General features: G+C 38.4%; 2 protein-coding genes and 1 long non-coding RNA gene across 3 annotated transcripts in view; 2 read left to right on the top strand and 1 right to left on the bottom strand.

The window, feature by feature from the left end:
• Positions 1-16,415, bottom strand: part of LOC139137307 (uncharacterized) — a 622,870-nt gene that overhangs the window by 401,100 nt on the left and 205,355 nt on the right. The gene's annotated exons all lie outside the window — the stretch shown is intronic.
• On the top strand, positions 444-3,944 carry LOC139137051 (uncharacterized). Its single transcript, XR_011553302.1, has 2 exons — positions 444-3,138; positions 3,609-3,944. It is a non-coding gene; the product is annotated as an uncharacterized lncRNA (long non-coding RNA).
• Positions 6,082-13,083, top strand: LOC139137329 (patched domain-containing protein 3-like). The gene is given in 3 exon segments (XM_070705365.1): positions 6,082-9,782; positions 9,785-9,998; positions 10,968-13,083. Coding segments are annotated over 3 exon segments (2,916 nt in total). The 5' UTR covers positions 6,082-9,008; the 3' UTR covers positions 12,896-13,083.

The following is a 16,415-nucleotide window of genomic DNA, read 5'->3' as shown; positions in this document are numbered from 1 at the left end:
ACGAAAGGTGTTGTCTTTATTTATTCTTTATGCGATAAATAATGTTACAGTAAGATCAATACCTGTTGACAGTCTCTTTCAGTCGTGTCGATAATTGTTTTCCTTAGAAAATGATATTTATTAGTGACAGGCAATCGAGATAGCAGACATACGAACCACGACTGCCATGGAAAGCCAAGACTGAACTGAACTAACTTCCTTACACCATTAAACAGCGCCCTCAATAGCAAACAGTTAAAATACTTTTTGGCCGAGACAGCTGACACTCACCTATCGGCGTAGGATATCAAAATTCTGCAGTGGCTCCTCGTCAAAAGTATTTGATATATATTACCCGTGAATTTTATTTGACGTACACAAATTTTATCACTGTGAAAGTAGAAATCGCAACGCTCAAATACAATTAATGTGCTTCCCTTCGGTCCGTGATGGGTAGAGCCACCAACGTAGTCCAAGGGTCGGAAAGTTGAGATGCCATCACCTCAGAAAGCAAACTGTTTCTTATTTTTATTCTGTAAACTTTCAACGACAGTCATCTACAATGCAGTAAGAATGTCTGATAGCCAAGACCCCTATAGAGAAATTTTACTATAACTACCCGGCCCCTTACTCGCAAATTTTCAGACAACACATCGCTACATAAAAATATTACTGACTTCTGTGCACGCCAATAGCGACGCCAATTGAACTAGCCAGGTAATTTTTGAGCACGTCTGTTAACATCGAGCCATAACTTTTTCATGTGTTTAGCTGTCATCCGAAAACATGTGGTCAGGCTACAAAATATGTGCAACTCTCTATTTGCAAACACAAAATGATCACTTTCCCATGGCGAATTCGATAAGTAATTTGACCCATCCCTCAGACTTTGCTGACCACCCTTTTAAATAACAAATGAACGCTCCCTTGGATTTGCGCACCCTATCAGCTGTTTTTGTGGCACGCCATGGCCTTGGTGAGCCGAACTCCACCATGATACACAGTGGTACATGTGATAACATCGTTTCCTGGTGGCTTCGAATTCTGTTTATGTTTGCGGTGTGGGACGAACATCTGCTAGGTAAGTAAAATGTTTTAAAATCTCAGCATTTGTAAGAATTTGATTGAATCGAAGCAAACGCAATGTCGAACTTGTCAAACAGCGCTCGACATCGCTAGTCTGATGTCAAATTCCTGTGACCTGCATTTCTTTTTCGATGTGTTTATACCCGTATATGTGTACAGGTTTAATTTTTAATCGATACACCGTCGTTTTCTTGACATAAAAGCTGTGATATATTTTGAAATGATTAGGTTTTTACCCGTGATAATAGCATAATGTGAGGACAACAGGAAATATATTCCGATTAATAATTTATCAAACATTTGCTTTAATATGTAGAGGTGACATTACTTACTGTAAATAATGTAATATTTCGAGCTCCTTTTCGAAAAACCACCGGGTAATGCATTTCATTTAGACCTTGACGAAATGTTCACATCAAATTTACACGAGCATTCATCATTCCAAATGAATCTATCTTTATTCACATACACATTGGACAGCACACTGCGTGACCCAACATGTGTATATGAACAGAAAACACTTCGGTTACATAAGACATATTTTGAACGCTTCATTAACATATAAAAAATAGCACTTTTTTATTTGTTTATTTTTCAGTTGTGCTTGGTGAGCAACTAACAAAGGCAGTATTTTTAGACTCCATGATTAATTTGCAAGTGTCGACATATTTAAATGAACGACAACTACCTTAGTTATGACGTTGCAACTTATCAAGCAAACTCATGTTTATCTTGGCGGGCGCTGATATATCACAAATTTCGCCTCGCTACTGAATATTGAAAAAAATTCCCATCGCTGCAATCAGGAGTCGATGCTTAACACACATCCAAGATTTTCTTGATATTAAACAAATGATACATACTAAAGTGTCTGATCTGATCTGCTTTTCCTCATGCAGCTAAGTTTTGGCGGGAAAGATCGAACGACAAGATCGAGATCTTCTAGAATTGTCCGACCTCATTCAGTGTGCACTAGCTTTAAATGGCATAGCTGTCCCTCTGCAGTATGTTGGTTATGGGTGTTACTGTGGACCGGGCGGTGAGGGCGTTCCAGTTGACCGTCTGACGAGTAAGTTCATAACTCAATAAACTGGTTTTCTACGTGTTGTGCAAACAATACACTTGATTTGATCATGTATAATTTTTCACCGCATATATGTTGTCACGATCTAGAGACTGAGCAGAGCAATTGTTTGGGTAGAACTCGCCTCGGGGACAGATATTCGGACTCTCAATATTATGTTCAATACTTTTAGTCTGTTCACCCATAGACAGTCGAGACTGGCTGTAATTCACCGATTGTGGAGGCTCATGTAAAGCTCTTGGAGTGAGAAACATTTTCCCCCCTTTAAGTTTTTCGACAAAAAAAGTGTAGTTTCCCTATAGCGTTAACACAGAGATGGCGGCCATTTTTAATTTCAAATATCGTGAAATATTAGGTTATAATTTGTTTCGCTAGTACCCCTACTTTGCACGATTACCCTCTTTTTTTTATAGGGTTTTAGAGGAGGGTTAAAAGTTTCATTGGAGAAAGTTTTGAGGAAACTTTCGAGGCGTGTACTACCTTAATGGATGGATGGATGGGTGAATAGATGGATCAACAATTGAATAAATGATATAATAAATACATGAACCAATGTATAAGTAAATAATTAATCGATATACTAGTAAACCTAGATGAATGAATGGGTCAACTAATCAATAAATGAGTTAAATAAACATATAAATAAATAAATCAAGTTAGAAATACTAACTTCATATTGATTAATTATGACAAAGAGTAAAACAGATACTCTAAATGTATATACGCTTCCTGCAATATGCTTGTATAGTTAATCTGAAATTCTGAGCTAAATTTTACTCCAACTGTTACCCCTACTTCGATCTACACACATCCTGTCTTGTCGTAATTAACATGATTTCCCCTGCCAATCTATAGGTGTTGCCGACGTCACGACCAGTGTTACGAAAGGTCAAAGGCAAAGAGATCATGCTTAGCGATCGAGACGTATTTGTCAGAATACGATTACACAACAAAGAACTGCTTCGGCTGGGACGTCCAGATCACATGCAGTGAGTAGTCATAATGCCGACACATCATAGATTTTATTTGGAAAGTTTTGTTTTTTGTAAAAAAAATCCCAAATACTGAAACTCCAATGAAACTGTGGCGTCTTAAATTTTCGTCACCATTCAAGTGTTTGCAGATTGTGTTGAGTATCATCAGGTGCTTGTTCTGACATGGCAACCAAGCAGCTGATGAGTTTTGATATTCAGGGTACGTTGTAATGAGTTATCATAAATTCAAAGTAAAGCGTCAACAATATATTTAGTATTCAATGGTGAAAAACCTTGCATTCGTCATGTTCATGCTCATTTGGTGTCGACATTTCACTATAAACCCCAAAATCTGAAAGTGTGCAACTAATTCTCTACACAGCGTAAGCAACCCCGAACACACAAAACTACAACGTACAAAACAATGTTGAATGTCAGCCTTTACTGCTTAAACAAGGGATTTCCCTTTCGTTTGTAATTTTCAGAGCGTGCTGCACACTACTCCTTTATATCCGTAGTGCTTGGTTTCGCTGATTGTAAAGAGAAAGTGTGCGAGTGTGACAAAGCACTGGCATTGTGTCTGGCGAGAAACCGTGCGACTTTCAACAAAGGATTTGAAGATTGGGACAGATCGAAGTGTTAATATCACTCCAAAGTAGCGCATTCACGGCTATACCTTGTGACTCACAATACACACACGACTGAACTAATTCGTATTGCACTTATTAACATATATTTTACGATTTCAAATTAGCTGAAAATATTTGTTCTGAAAAATTGATTTTGAACAAATAAAGTATGTAAGTATTTCGATAGCAATACATCGGAGAGTGAATCTTGGTTTTTCTTACCAGCGATATATGAAGGACCACGTAATTTGACTGAACGTCCGTCATTTGCGTATAGTACCAAAGCCTAACATGGATTCTAACTTGAAAACTCTGTTTATGTCAAATTTCGATATCTGATAACTACCATTTTTGTCAAAACATTTGATCGCTGTCTTTTTGTTTTTGATCTGCATCAAGCATTTTAAACCTTTAAGCAAAAAGAAGACGAGTCACTAATTACCCAACTAATTAACAAGAAATGCAGCGGTTAGATTCACATCCATATAAACATGTTTTGAAATTTGCTCGCTTGTTTACATGTTTACATTTACCTCGAATGGGTGCTGTATACCATGTATACTGAAACTAATATACTCCTACACACTCCCTACTGTGAAACCTCATAAGCCGCCGAAGACATAGACTCTCGCCAGTCGCTTGTACTGCTTGGTCTCGCGTAGCTTCCGATATTTATAGCTGGTACAAGCTCGTGCCTTCGGCACTCGACCTCGCGCCTTCGGCGCTCGATCGCCTACGTTGGATTGCTATCGCACTTAGGGAGCCTTCAGTAATTACAGGGGGTGGGCCGGGGGAATTTCGGGAACACCTATACCGTAAAATGTGACCCTCCCCCCAATCCCCCCGTCTAAAATGTGACCCTCCCCCTTGTCCGACATTCTAAAACTTGACCCTCCCCCCCAACCACTGCAGTATTCTCCCCGGGAATAACTAAAACAGTATCAGCTAATTTACATAACAATTGGTTCAATTGTTATGTTAGGGACAAATTACAGAGGGGAGGGCTGGTGTTTTTGGAGGGACAGTCGCAATTTATCACGCAAGAATTTTTGAAGAGATATGATATTTCATACAGTTTAGGGAGGGTCACCATATTTTGTGCAACTATAAGAAGGCAAGATGTAGCTGATTTAGTGCTTCATCCAAAAATATCAAATCATAATACATGGAGTCTATCAGGCAAATTATTGACAATTTACCCCCACAAAACATGCTATATCTGTAATTTATATATGTTTGATAATGTATTTAAATGTACTTTGCTTGAATAGGGAAGTAAAATGAACATTTGTGTACAAGAAATTGATTTCTGAATTTCATCTAAAAAGTTGGTTCACTATCCATGGTGTTTATGATGAAATTATGAATAGTTTTTTCCAATACAAAAAATAGGTAAATCTTTGCATTTGTGTACTCTTGATTATTGATATTAATTTTCTTGATTAGACTAGAGTGGTTACAAGTCTATGGTTGTGTAAGAAATTTGATTTTGGAATTTCACCAAAATGTCGATTCACTATGCATTGGGGTCTATGATGAAACTATGAATAATTTTTTTTCAGTACAAAATTAGATAAATCTGTGCATTTATGTATGCTTGATTATTAAGATTATTGTTCTTGATAAGACTAGAATGGTTACAAGTCTATGGTTGTGCAAGAAATTTGATTTTGGAATTTCACCAAATGTCGATTCACTATGCATTGGGGTCTATGATGAAACTATGAATAATTTTTTTCAGTACAAAATTAGATAAATCTGTGCATTTATGTATGCTTGATTATTCACATTATTGTTCTTGATAAGACTAGAATGGTTACAAGTCCATGGTTGTGCAAGAAATTTGATTTTGGAATTTCACCAAAATGTCGATTCACTATGCATTGGGGTCTATGATGAAACTATGAATAATTTTTTTCAGTACAAAATTAGATAAATCTGTGCATTTATGTATGCTTGATTATTCACATTATTGTTCTTGATAAGACTAGAATGGTTACAAGTCCATGGTTGTGCAAGAAATTTGATTTTGGAATTTCACCAAAATGTCAATTCACTATGCATTGGGGTCTATGATGAAACTATGAATAATTTTTTTTTCAGTACAAAATTAGATAAATCTGTGCATTTATGTATGCTTGATTATTAAGATTATTGTTCTTGATTAGACTAGATTGGTTACAAGTCTATGGTTGTGTGAGAAATTTGATTTTGGAATCTCACAAATGTCAATTCACTACGCATGGTGGTCTATAAGTGTGTGCGTATTTTGTTGGTGATTTCCTATTCAGGAAATATCACACGGACAATCAAAGTTTTGGCCATAATATCAGCTTCTGTCCAAAGTGACCCTCCCCCCAAGATAGGTTTATAAAAAGTGACCCTCCCCCTTGAACTGTTTTCTAAAAAGTGACCCTCCCCCCAATTCCCCCGGCCCACCCCACCCTGTAATTACTGAAGGCTCCCTTAATAAAGTGACTCCGGTCAAAAGAAGGCACGAGGGACTGTCGACAGTCTACCGAAGACACACAGTCAGCAAAAGTCTCACATTTGCATGGCCACCAATAAACCGCTTTCACGTTACAGTTTCGAGTATAATCTTAACAAAAGACATTGATTGGGAATTACCAGATACTGTGTGTCAGTGTCCTTCGATACTGTAATCCTTTCATGGAGGTCGATCGAAAATCACGAGGTTGATTACAGATTATATGGGAAGCTGTGATTTTACTTTGCAATGAAGCAATGATGGTGTCGCGCTCGTAGTTAGGGGAATTACGAGTTGAGGTATCAGTCTGGATCGTCATGCTTTCATTAACTGAAACTGACACACCAAGATGTAGATTGTAACACAACTTAACCTTGTACTTTATTGCAAGATGGCGACCGTCACGGTGTCGTTCACTGTCAAAGGTCCGGTCTGAAGTGTCCCTTGTCTAAGATCTCTACAAAGTTAAATTCATCTCAAGACTTACATAGTTACAGTGGTTGGCCACGTGAGGAACGCTTCGAGGTAAAATCTCTACAGGGAGGGGTCAAGACTGAAATACGACTTGTAAATTTGAAAGAGTATTATCACGAATTGAAGGTTTCCGTTGCGCGCAGGATAAATTTAGTGATGTTTCAAAAAATAGGAAGTGCGGTATTTTTCTGTCAGAAATGTTCTTTTCCTTCTTTCCATTGGAAATTTTAATCAATAGAACTTTACATTGTCACGGTGATATGACTTGTTTGCGTCGTGGCTAGCTACAATGGAATCAAGTGTATGTTTCAGTGACTAACGCAAACCATATCGAAGTAATTAATGCCCTCTCTGTCAGAAGTTATCTTATCTCTTGTCTGTGAACTACGATTAATTTATTGGCAGCCTCGATTGATTTTGTTAACAGAGAACGAGCGCCTTAATCTTCGTATGGGACAGCAGACTACCATGTGAATTGACAAAATAAAACCTTTAGTGCTGTAAACATAGACAAGTTAAACAAATTAACTAGTACTGCCGTCCGAAACTCAATCTTACAACTTCAACCTGCTGGAATCCCTCAACGTTGGCACTCATAATTTTATGTTACAATGCTAAAAAATTGGATTTTGTTATTGCTAGTTGTTACATACATGCATACGTACATACAATTTACGTGAGACTTGAATATCACCATCACTTAGGGAGCATTCGTTTTTTTTAACGGGGAAGCGGGTGTTCGGTGCCAGCGGGAACTTAAGCTACAAATGAAATGCAAAAAAAGCAAGCTTCTCCTAATCTCTCATAGATATCAAGTTTCAAAGCATTCCAACAAGAATGTCACCACGATTTACACAAATCTGACAAAGGTTAACTCAAGAATGATGCATATCAAAGCAATCCAAGTAGAATTTTGAGAGAAAATGAATTCTTTAACCAAAAATTGGAAGTTTTGTCCCCAAAATACAAAAATGAAAATTTCTTAACAATTTGAGCAAATCAGATGGAAGTTGACCCAAGGATCATGCATGTCAAGTTTCAAAGCAATCTAACAAGAACTTTGGGAGAAAATGATTTTTGGATGAAAAATGGGAAAATTTGCCCCAAAACTACAGATATGAAAATTTCGCCACTATTTGCACAAATCTGGCAAAGGTCAATCAAGAATGATGCGTATAAAGTTTCAAAGCAATACAAGCCGAATTTTGTGAGAAATTATTTTTTGACCAAAATGTGAAAATTTGCCCCTGAAATATAAGTAAGAAAATTTCACCACAATATGAACAGATCTGACACAGGCCCACCCTAAGATCGTGCATACTAAATTTCAAAGCAATTGGTTGAGCATTTTGAGAGAAAAAGATTTTTCGACCAAGTATGGGAACTCCAAAAATACAACTATAAAAATATAACCACAATTTGAACAAATTAAACTACAATCACCTTAAAGGACTTGCATGCCGAGTTTCAAACTGAATCGGGCATATGTTACAAAGGTTTCGCAATTTACAGATTTCTCCCTGAGGACAATTTTTCGAAATTCTCAAACGTCAAATCGGCAAATCATAAAAGCCTTTCACGTCCAGGCGAAAAATTACGGGGCCATTTCCACGATGCCGCACCGCATTGGAACACATTAGGCCTAATCCCGCCTCAGACGCAATGAAGTAATAGCAGTTGAATGGTTTCCTTTGAATCCTCGAGAAGGCGGAGTTTTTTCTCTCGTCGCGTCGGCGTAGTTTATAATGCGACAAAGTGACCCCTTATTCTTAAACGAGCAGGGATCATAGTCCATGTGAGTTCGCCCTTGGGGCAAGGCAAGTTCAAAACACTGAATGAATTATAACAAATAAAGCTTCTCATTCGTGTAAGATTTTTCCTATTTATATTATTATATAATTGCGACGATACAATGATAATGGGTACATGTGTGTACAACACATTCTCTTAATGTAATTATGATCTACATTGAAGTAAACATGTAGGATTCAATGATAAAAAATGACCTCTTTGTATTTTGAATAATGTACTGAATATACGTTACGCAGTTTCATATTGCCATGCAGGAGGGTGCTATACGCAAAGTTTACTATCGTCTGCTGAACGTGAAAGGAAACTCGCTCCCGCGGTAGCAACTGTCGGCTGCTCTTCAAAGCAGGGATGTTCAGTCTTCAGGCGTTGTCTTTCAAATCATGGAATTCGCGTGAAATGGCGCGACAACGGGACTATACACAGTCTGCAGTATCGTAAGTGCTGTTTGCTTTCGAAAAGCCTTGTGTGACCGCCGAACGACAATGACGTTCGATTACATCGAGAAACGACTGAGCCGGCTGCTTGAAAGATACGGCAAATTCGTCGCTTCCCATTACCTGCCGTTCATCGTCACGCCGGTCGTCATAACCGTGATGTTGGCGTTCGGTGTGTTCCGAATTCAACAGAACACGGACACTGAGTATCTGTTCAGTCCGGAAAACGGTCCAGCCAAGGAACACCGACGGGAGGTCGAGAAGTACTTCCATGTCAACTATGACACCGATTTTATGCCGGATCGTAAAACGGAGGTCGGGAGATACGCGCATTCGCTCATCATAGCGAAGGACAGCCATAGTGTTCTCCGGGAAGGCATTTTACATGAAATCATCCAATTTCATCAAGAGGTTGTAAATTTAACAGTTGAATCCGGCAACAAAACTTATTCATACGAGGACCTCTGTGGAAAATGGAAGACAGAGTGCGTTGACCCTAATCTCGTATTGAAATTATTACACTACAACGCCAGAAATATCAAGTTCCTGACATTGTCGTATCCGTTTACCGTCGTTCAAGACGCGGAATTCTTTATAGGCAGTGGTCTTGGTGGAGTACAAATACAAGACGACAAAGATGTTATCGTATTTGCCAAAGCCATTTCCCTAGTATACTCTTTGCGGTCGGCTGAACTTGATGACGTCAGCAGACGATGGGAAGATGCCTTCATTGCGTTAGCATCGAATTACCAATCAGACAAATTTAACATGACCTTCATTGTATCGACTACGTTCGATCATGATTTTGTCGATATTGTCTACTCTCAATGATAGACCTGTTAATCATTTCATGTTTCACGTTGACCGCATTCGCCGTCGTCTCCTGCATGATGCTGGACTGGGTGGCCAGTAAGCCTCTGCTCGCAGCATTTGGTGGGATCTCGGCGCTTCTCGCTGTGGTCTCGTCGTTTGGGTTGCTGACGCTTGTTGGTGTACCATTCACACACCTTGTCATCGGCATGCCGTTCCTGACTCTAGGTAAGCCAGTTCTTCGCCAATTATTTACAGACTTCAATCTTCAAACAATTTATTAATGTGTAAACAGTCTCAAGTATCACACTGCAGTGACCTTAGAATCATAACATCACCATGACGTGACTGTTATCGAAAGTTGACCTTTAAGACTTTGATTTATTTGCCTCCCATGTATTATAGTATCATTGCTTACTTCTGAAAACTGAATTGACCTCACAGTACGGTGACCTTCAAAAACCCCGTCTAAGCTTGTACTGGAAAACATCGGGTTACATAAACAGTTGTCAGTTTTAGACTGCTCAGCCTTTCAGATCCGATAGGTCGACTTTGTAGTTCTCCATCGCTATAGCAGTAAAAATAGCTAATTGGAGAATTCAGAGCATAAAGTCAATAAGGTGGCACGACCAAATGGAACACAAAATATTCCTCATCGTCTTATTCCCTCAAATTTTATAAGATTCACCTAAAATTAATCACAACAGAAAATATTGAGTCAACAATTAGGTAATTTCAAGGAACAGTAACCGGTAAAGACACCTAGAGTCTGTTAGTGCTAACGGTTTCAAAAACATCGGAACGAAAATCTCTAAAGAGTATTGTTCATAAATTCGATAAGTTGAATCTCTCTGAAATCATAACAAAGAGACATGCTCGCATTCTTGATATAATTGTTCTGGTCCAGACATTCTGATTTATACTTGCTAACCTATTGACGAGGGACACAACGGACTGTTAAATGATGTTACAAGAATGACCACTCAATTGACCTGAACAAAAAGATTTCAATATCTCCCCGTCTCAGAACGATGTTCTCTTTTAACTTTTAATAAGATAACTGCAATGTTCCAAAATTTGCCAAATATGATGTTCTTGTTAGGATAAGTGTACATAGATCCTAAAGTTTGGACCAGTGTACTTTTTACACTGGGTCAAATATTGTCTAAATTAAAATATCTTTGTTATCCCCCGCAGGTGTTGGAGTTGACGATATGTTCATCATGATAGCATCATGGCGTTCGACATCACCACATCTCTCAGTCAGAGATCGACTTGGAAAGACCTTTTCAGAAGCTGCATTGTCCATTACAATAACCAGTATAACCGACGCCTTGGCATTTGGTATTGGCGCCATTTCTACCTTTCCATCGGTTCGAATATTTTGTTGCTACTGCGGAATGGCTATTGTCTTTGATTACATCTATCAATTGACATTTTTCGGTGGCTGCATGGCCCTCATCGGTCGACGAGAGAAACAAAACAGGCACTGTGTTACCTTCAGAAAAGTAGTTTCCAAACCGGAAGCGCCGTCTGCTCTTTACAAGAGCTTTTGTGCTGGTGGAATTTCTAGGGTGCAACACAATCGCGAAGAGAGTAGATCTGAACATCTACTTGTGAAATTTTTCAATGAATGTTACGGTCCGCTGATAACAAATAATTGGTTTAAAATTTTGACGTTTGTGTGCTATCTGGGATACCTCGCGTTGGCGATTCTAGGATGTTCCCAGCTCTCCGAGGGCATAATACCGCAACAGCTGGCATTAGAAGACTCGTATAGCGTGCAATATTATGACACTCACAGCAAATATTTTCGAGATTATGGTCCCATCATCCAGGTCGTCATTAGCAACCAACTAGATTACTCAAACAACACGGTGCAAAACGAAATTAACGCTGTTATCAAAAATTACCAGAAAAATGTTTATTTTCACGGTCGAGAGTACAGTGCACAGTGCTGGCTAACGGACTATTTGTTGTTTCTGAATAAAACTGGTTTATCAGCGGTCAATGAAACGTCTTTCATTTACTATCTCAGGGAAACCTTCTTGCCGTTACACGAAATTTACAAATTAGACGTCATTTTCTCGTCTGATAACAACAGCATTATTTCATCGCGATTTCTCATCTTTTCTCGCGGTATAACGACAAATAGCGCAAAATTAAAACGAGAATTTATGCACGAATCTAGAAAGATCGCTACTTCATCGTGGATTCCGATGCTAGCCTATCACCCGTCATTTATTTTTGATGATCACTTTGATGCGATTTTACCAAGCACGATTCAAAATATTTTGATTGCTACTGTTGGTATGTTGCTGGTTTCTTTACTCCTCATACCACAACCTATCTGTGCTGTGTACGTCACTGTGTCCATAGCATCCATCGTGGTTGGTGTGATTGGTTACATGGCATTGTGGGATGTCGGCTTGGATTTTGTCTCAATGATTACCATCGTGGTTTGCATCGGCTTCAGTGTCGACTACTCGGCTCACGTGACCTACGCCTTCGTGATTTCACCGCGAGATTCTCGAAACGAGCGGGCTATTGAAAGCCTGCATTTGCTTGGCTTACCCATACTGCAAAGCGTCCTGTCAACCTTGATAGCCATTTCTCTAATATCGACGATCAAAACCTACGTTTTTCGCGCCATGTTTAGAACGATGTTCCTTGGAATAACACTTGGTGGTCTCCACGGTCTCCTGTTTCTACCGGTCCTTCTTTCGTTTCTCGGCCCATCAAAGTCGGTCCGAAAAGTCGACAAACATTCACGTAGAGGAACTGGATACGAAGACGAAAAACTAGAAATGGACGAAGCGCACCATTCGCGGCCAAAAAGCGCGCCATCATTCCATTTGGTGATGAACCCTGCCTATCGCGAGTACCAAGCCAATGATTGTCACTCCAATGTTGAAGAAAGCGGCTTTTCCCAGAAAAGTGCCAGTGTACCAGGTCAGAAAGCAAGGAAAGCTTTTGAGAATTACAGACTCCCATCAGCATTGTCTCAGGAAGAGAATGAAATCGACCGGAATCATCATGGAGGAATACAGGAATTAACGACCTTACCCACATCAGATTCAGATGATTCACTTTACGTCATAGAAGCCATTACGACTTCCTTGTAGATAATATAGAGCTGAACATGGCATGAAATGGAAAAATTGGGAAAAGAGAGAGAGAGAGAGAGAGAGAGAGAGAGAGAGAGAGAGAGAGAGAGAGAGAGCTTGTGTAGTGTGTTTCGGAACACGTTCTGAAAGACACGAAACAGGATACTCGTACGATTTCTTTTGAGTGTTACAGCTATAGATTTATGGGAGGTAAATTTGCTCGAACTACTCTTGGTTAAGATATGCTATCCTTTTTTTAATCTTTCTCCTTTTATTGCCATTATTCATATTTTACAGAGAAAAGGTATCCTTAAACGGAGAAAAAAATACATTAAATGATTGTGCTAACGTATTCCTCTAGCTGACTAGCATGTGAATTCTTCAATTTTTCTATTTTGTACCGTTGAATAAATTCATTTTCAAATAACCTTTACAGGCATTACTGTGCCTCCGGTTACCCAGTATTTTGTGGGTTGACCATTTAGCAAGTAGAATAAAGACGTCAACCATGTCACCTTTATCACCAGGTCTAGTCTCACCTAAGTCACAATCAAAAATAATATCTGCCTTTGAGAAGATTGGCTATCCTCTCATATTTCATAATTTTATTTATTGACGTATTGAAAGTTGCATTGCAGGTGACGATACCGTAGTATAAGCGATATGTGTGAGAAATTTTCTTTTGTCCTATTAGGCCTATGCCAAGTTTAACACTGTAGTATACAGTATCAAGTTCAACAATGCTGTTCAATTAAGTGATGTTTGCTCATTTTCTGTGAGGATACAAACTTTGCTTGATGGTATATTATCAATTTCGTGTTCTTTGTAAAAGTCAGTTCTTTCGTTCGCGATCTTCCTACTCGTACCTTCCCAACTTGAAGGAGAGATCGACAAAGTATACAATCAACACCACGCACTTTGAAAAAATAACACTTTTGTGATACCCACGAGATCACTGTTTCGACGTTAGAAATGGCTTAATGGCGTTAAGAATATTCCTCCTTTCTTCTATACATGAAAAAAATGGCAAAGAGGCGATTTTGTCCCTCTTTGATTTTATCGTTGCAATGGGTGCGGTCTGTTACTTCTGTAGCAAGTTAAAGTCTGATCTTTTGAAAACCTCGATTGTATAGATTCAAGGATGGCATTCTATCGTATTTGCTGTAATCATGGAATACCCGTGTTCGGTGAGGCAGTACATCGTCACAAACCCCAGGGATGTCGACTGGCACAGTACTATCTACTCTGATAGGTAATAATAAACATTAGAAAGAGGAAGAAGGACACACGAAGACTCTAAAGATCCTCACAATTCAAACAATAATTTGTGACGTGTCAGTCTTCTTAATCGTTGATATTTTCGCTGCGTAGTTGAACAGATCTTTGGCATTGGGTCCCCGGGCATTGGGTGCTGTGTGTCACATGATATAATGCACAAGATACGGGTAATATTCTGCTAGACTATTTCTCTATATGTGAGAATCCTTCGAGAACTCAATATTCTAGTACAAGTCGGCGGGGAATATTACCAAACCTATTTGTAACAAGTAACCCAATTTGTAACAAAATTTAATTTTCAAAAAAAACTTTGCCGTATATGTTGAAATATTAATAAAATATGCATATTTGTATGTTTGAGGGCAATTTTCTTTTTTTTTCCTTGTCAAAACTCATTTTTCCGAAACTGCTTTTGTTACAAATTGGGTTGATTGTTACAAATAGGGGTGACATGTGTCAACCCTATTTGTAACAATCAACCCTATTTGTAACAAAACCTAAATTTCAAAGAAACTTGGCCGTATTTGATGAAATCTTGATGAAATATACATATTAGTATGTTCGGGGGCAATTTTCTTTGTTTTCCTTGTTGAAACTCATTTTTCCGAAAATGCTCGTGAGATTAAATTTCGTTGTGCAGGTTCCTAGGGATAAGAGCCCTACTCGTAAGATATAATCAAGTCGTGCAGATACATGCCAAAGGTTTGTTTTGGGGCAATTTTCACCATTTTCGGTCAAAAATGTTAAAAATCTTGTTTTCTGACCGAAATCATACTAAACCTATATGGGGTTAACTTTTGTTACAAATTGGGTTGATTGTTACAAATAGGGTTGACGTGTCAACCCTATTTGTAACAATCAACCCTATTTGTAACAAAATTTAACCAACTTGAAACTAAACCTAATTTTCAAAAAAACTTGGCCGTATTTGATGAAATCTTGATGACATATACATATTAGTATGTTTTGGGGCAATTTTTATTTTTTCCTTGTCGAAACTCATTTTTTCCGAAAATGCTCGTTAGATTAACTTTCGTTGTGCAGGTTGCCTAGTATAAGAGGCCTACTCGTAAGATATAATCGAGTTGTGCAGATAGGTTTGTTTCGGGGCAATTTTCCCCAATTTCGGTCGAAAATGTTAAAAATCTTATTTTCTGACCGAAATCATACTAAACCTATATGGGGTTAACTTTTGTTACAAATTGGGTTGATTGTTACAAATAGGGTTGACGTGTCAACCCTATTTGTAACAATCAACCCTATTTGTAACAAAACTTTATACACAAATTAAACTTGAAAACCTAATTTTCAAAAAAACTTGGCCGTATTTGATGAAATCTTGATGAAATATACATATTAGTATGTTCGGGGGCAATTTTCCTTGTTTTTTCCTTGTCGAAACTCATTTTTTTAAACTACTCATTAGATAAATTTCGGCGTGCAGGTTTCTAGGGATAAAAGGCCTCCATCTAAGAGGTAATCATGTTTTTCAGATACATGCCAAAATTTGGTGGGGGCATCAGTCACTAATTTTGGTCTAAATGCAAAACAAATCTTCTTTCTGACAGAAGTCATACTAACCCTATTTGTATCAAAAGTTAACGCTATTTGTAACCCTAAAAACATAAATTTTGCTCTTCCAATAACATGGTTTCAAAATAGGGCAGTTAGGTCGGCTGGTTTTCTTTTCCCCAATATTTTTTTAAATATGCACTTTTCAGGGGTTCAGGGCGATCTAACACTTACCACAACAACATTCCAGAAAAGCGTATCATACATATTAAAGGACTAATTACATAAAAGACGTCGACGTCCCAAGCAAAAATCAAATATCAGGTGACGAACACGTGATTTTACGGGGGTTTTCTGTCTTTTTGTTTCTTCCGTGTTTACGTTGCTAAAAAGTTTAGGGTCGCAGTCTAAAAAATAGGGTAGGTCGGGTTATCGGAACAGACAACTTTTTTCTTTTGCCTATCCTATCCATCTGCAGGCCACCGAGACTTTGGTCGGCCTCTGTAAAGGATGCTTCATAGTAACTAATAAATCATCATCAAACTTTAAATTTTAAAAACTTTCAATCACGTCGCCCTCGAGTTCTATATTTTTTCCTCCTTCAGTCGTATTTTTCTCTGTATTACTCCACTAATAATGCCGTACAGCAATGACAATGCCGTAAAATCGATAATTTTATCAAGCTTCAGCAGCCGAAAACCATATGGAATAAGGCAGAAAGGACCCATCATGTAGTTACTCATACCCA

Source organism: Ptychodera flava, chromosome 1 (assembly GCF_041260155.1).
Source record: "Ptychodera flava strain L36383 chromosome 1, AS_Pfla_20210202, whole genome shotgun sequence".
NCBI lineage: Eukaryota > Metazoa > Hemichordata > Enteropneusta > Ptychoderidae > Ptychodera > Ptychodera flava.
The sequence above is the reverse complement of the archived record's forward strand: the minus strand, read 5'-3'. Positions and strand labels throughout refer to the sequence as shown.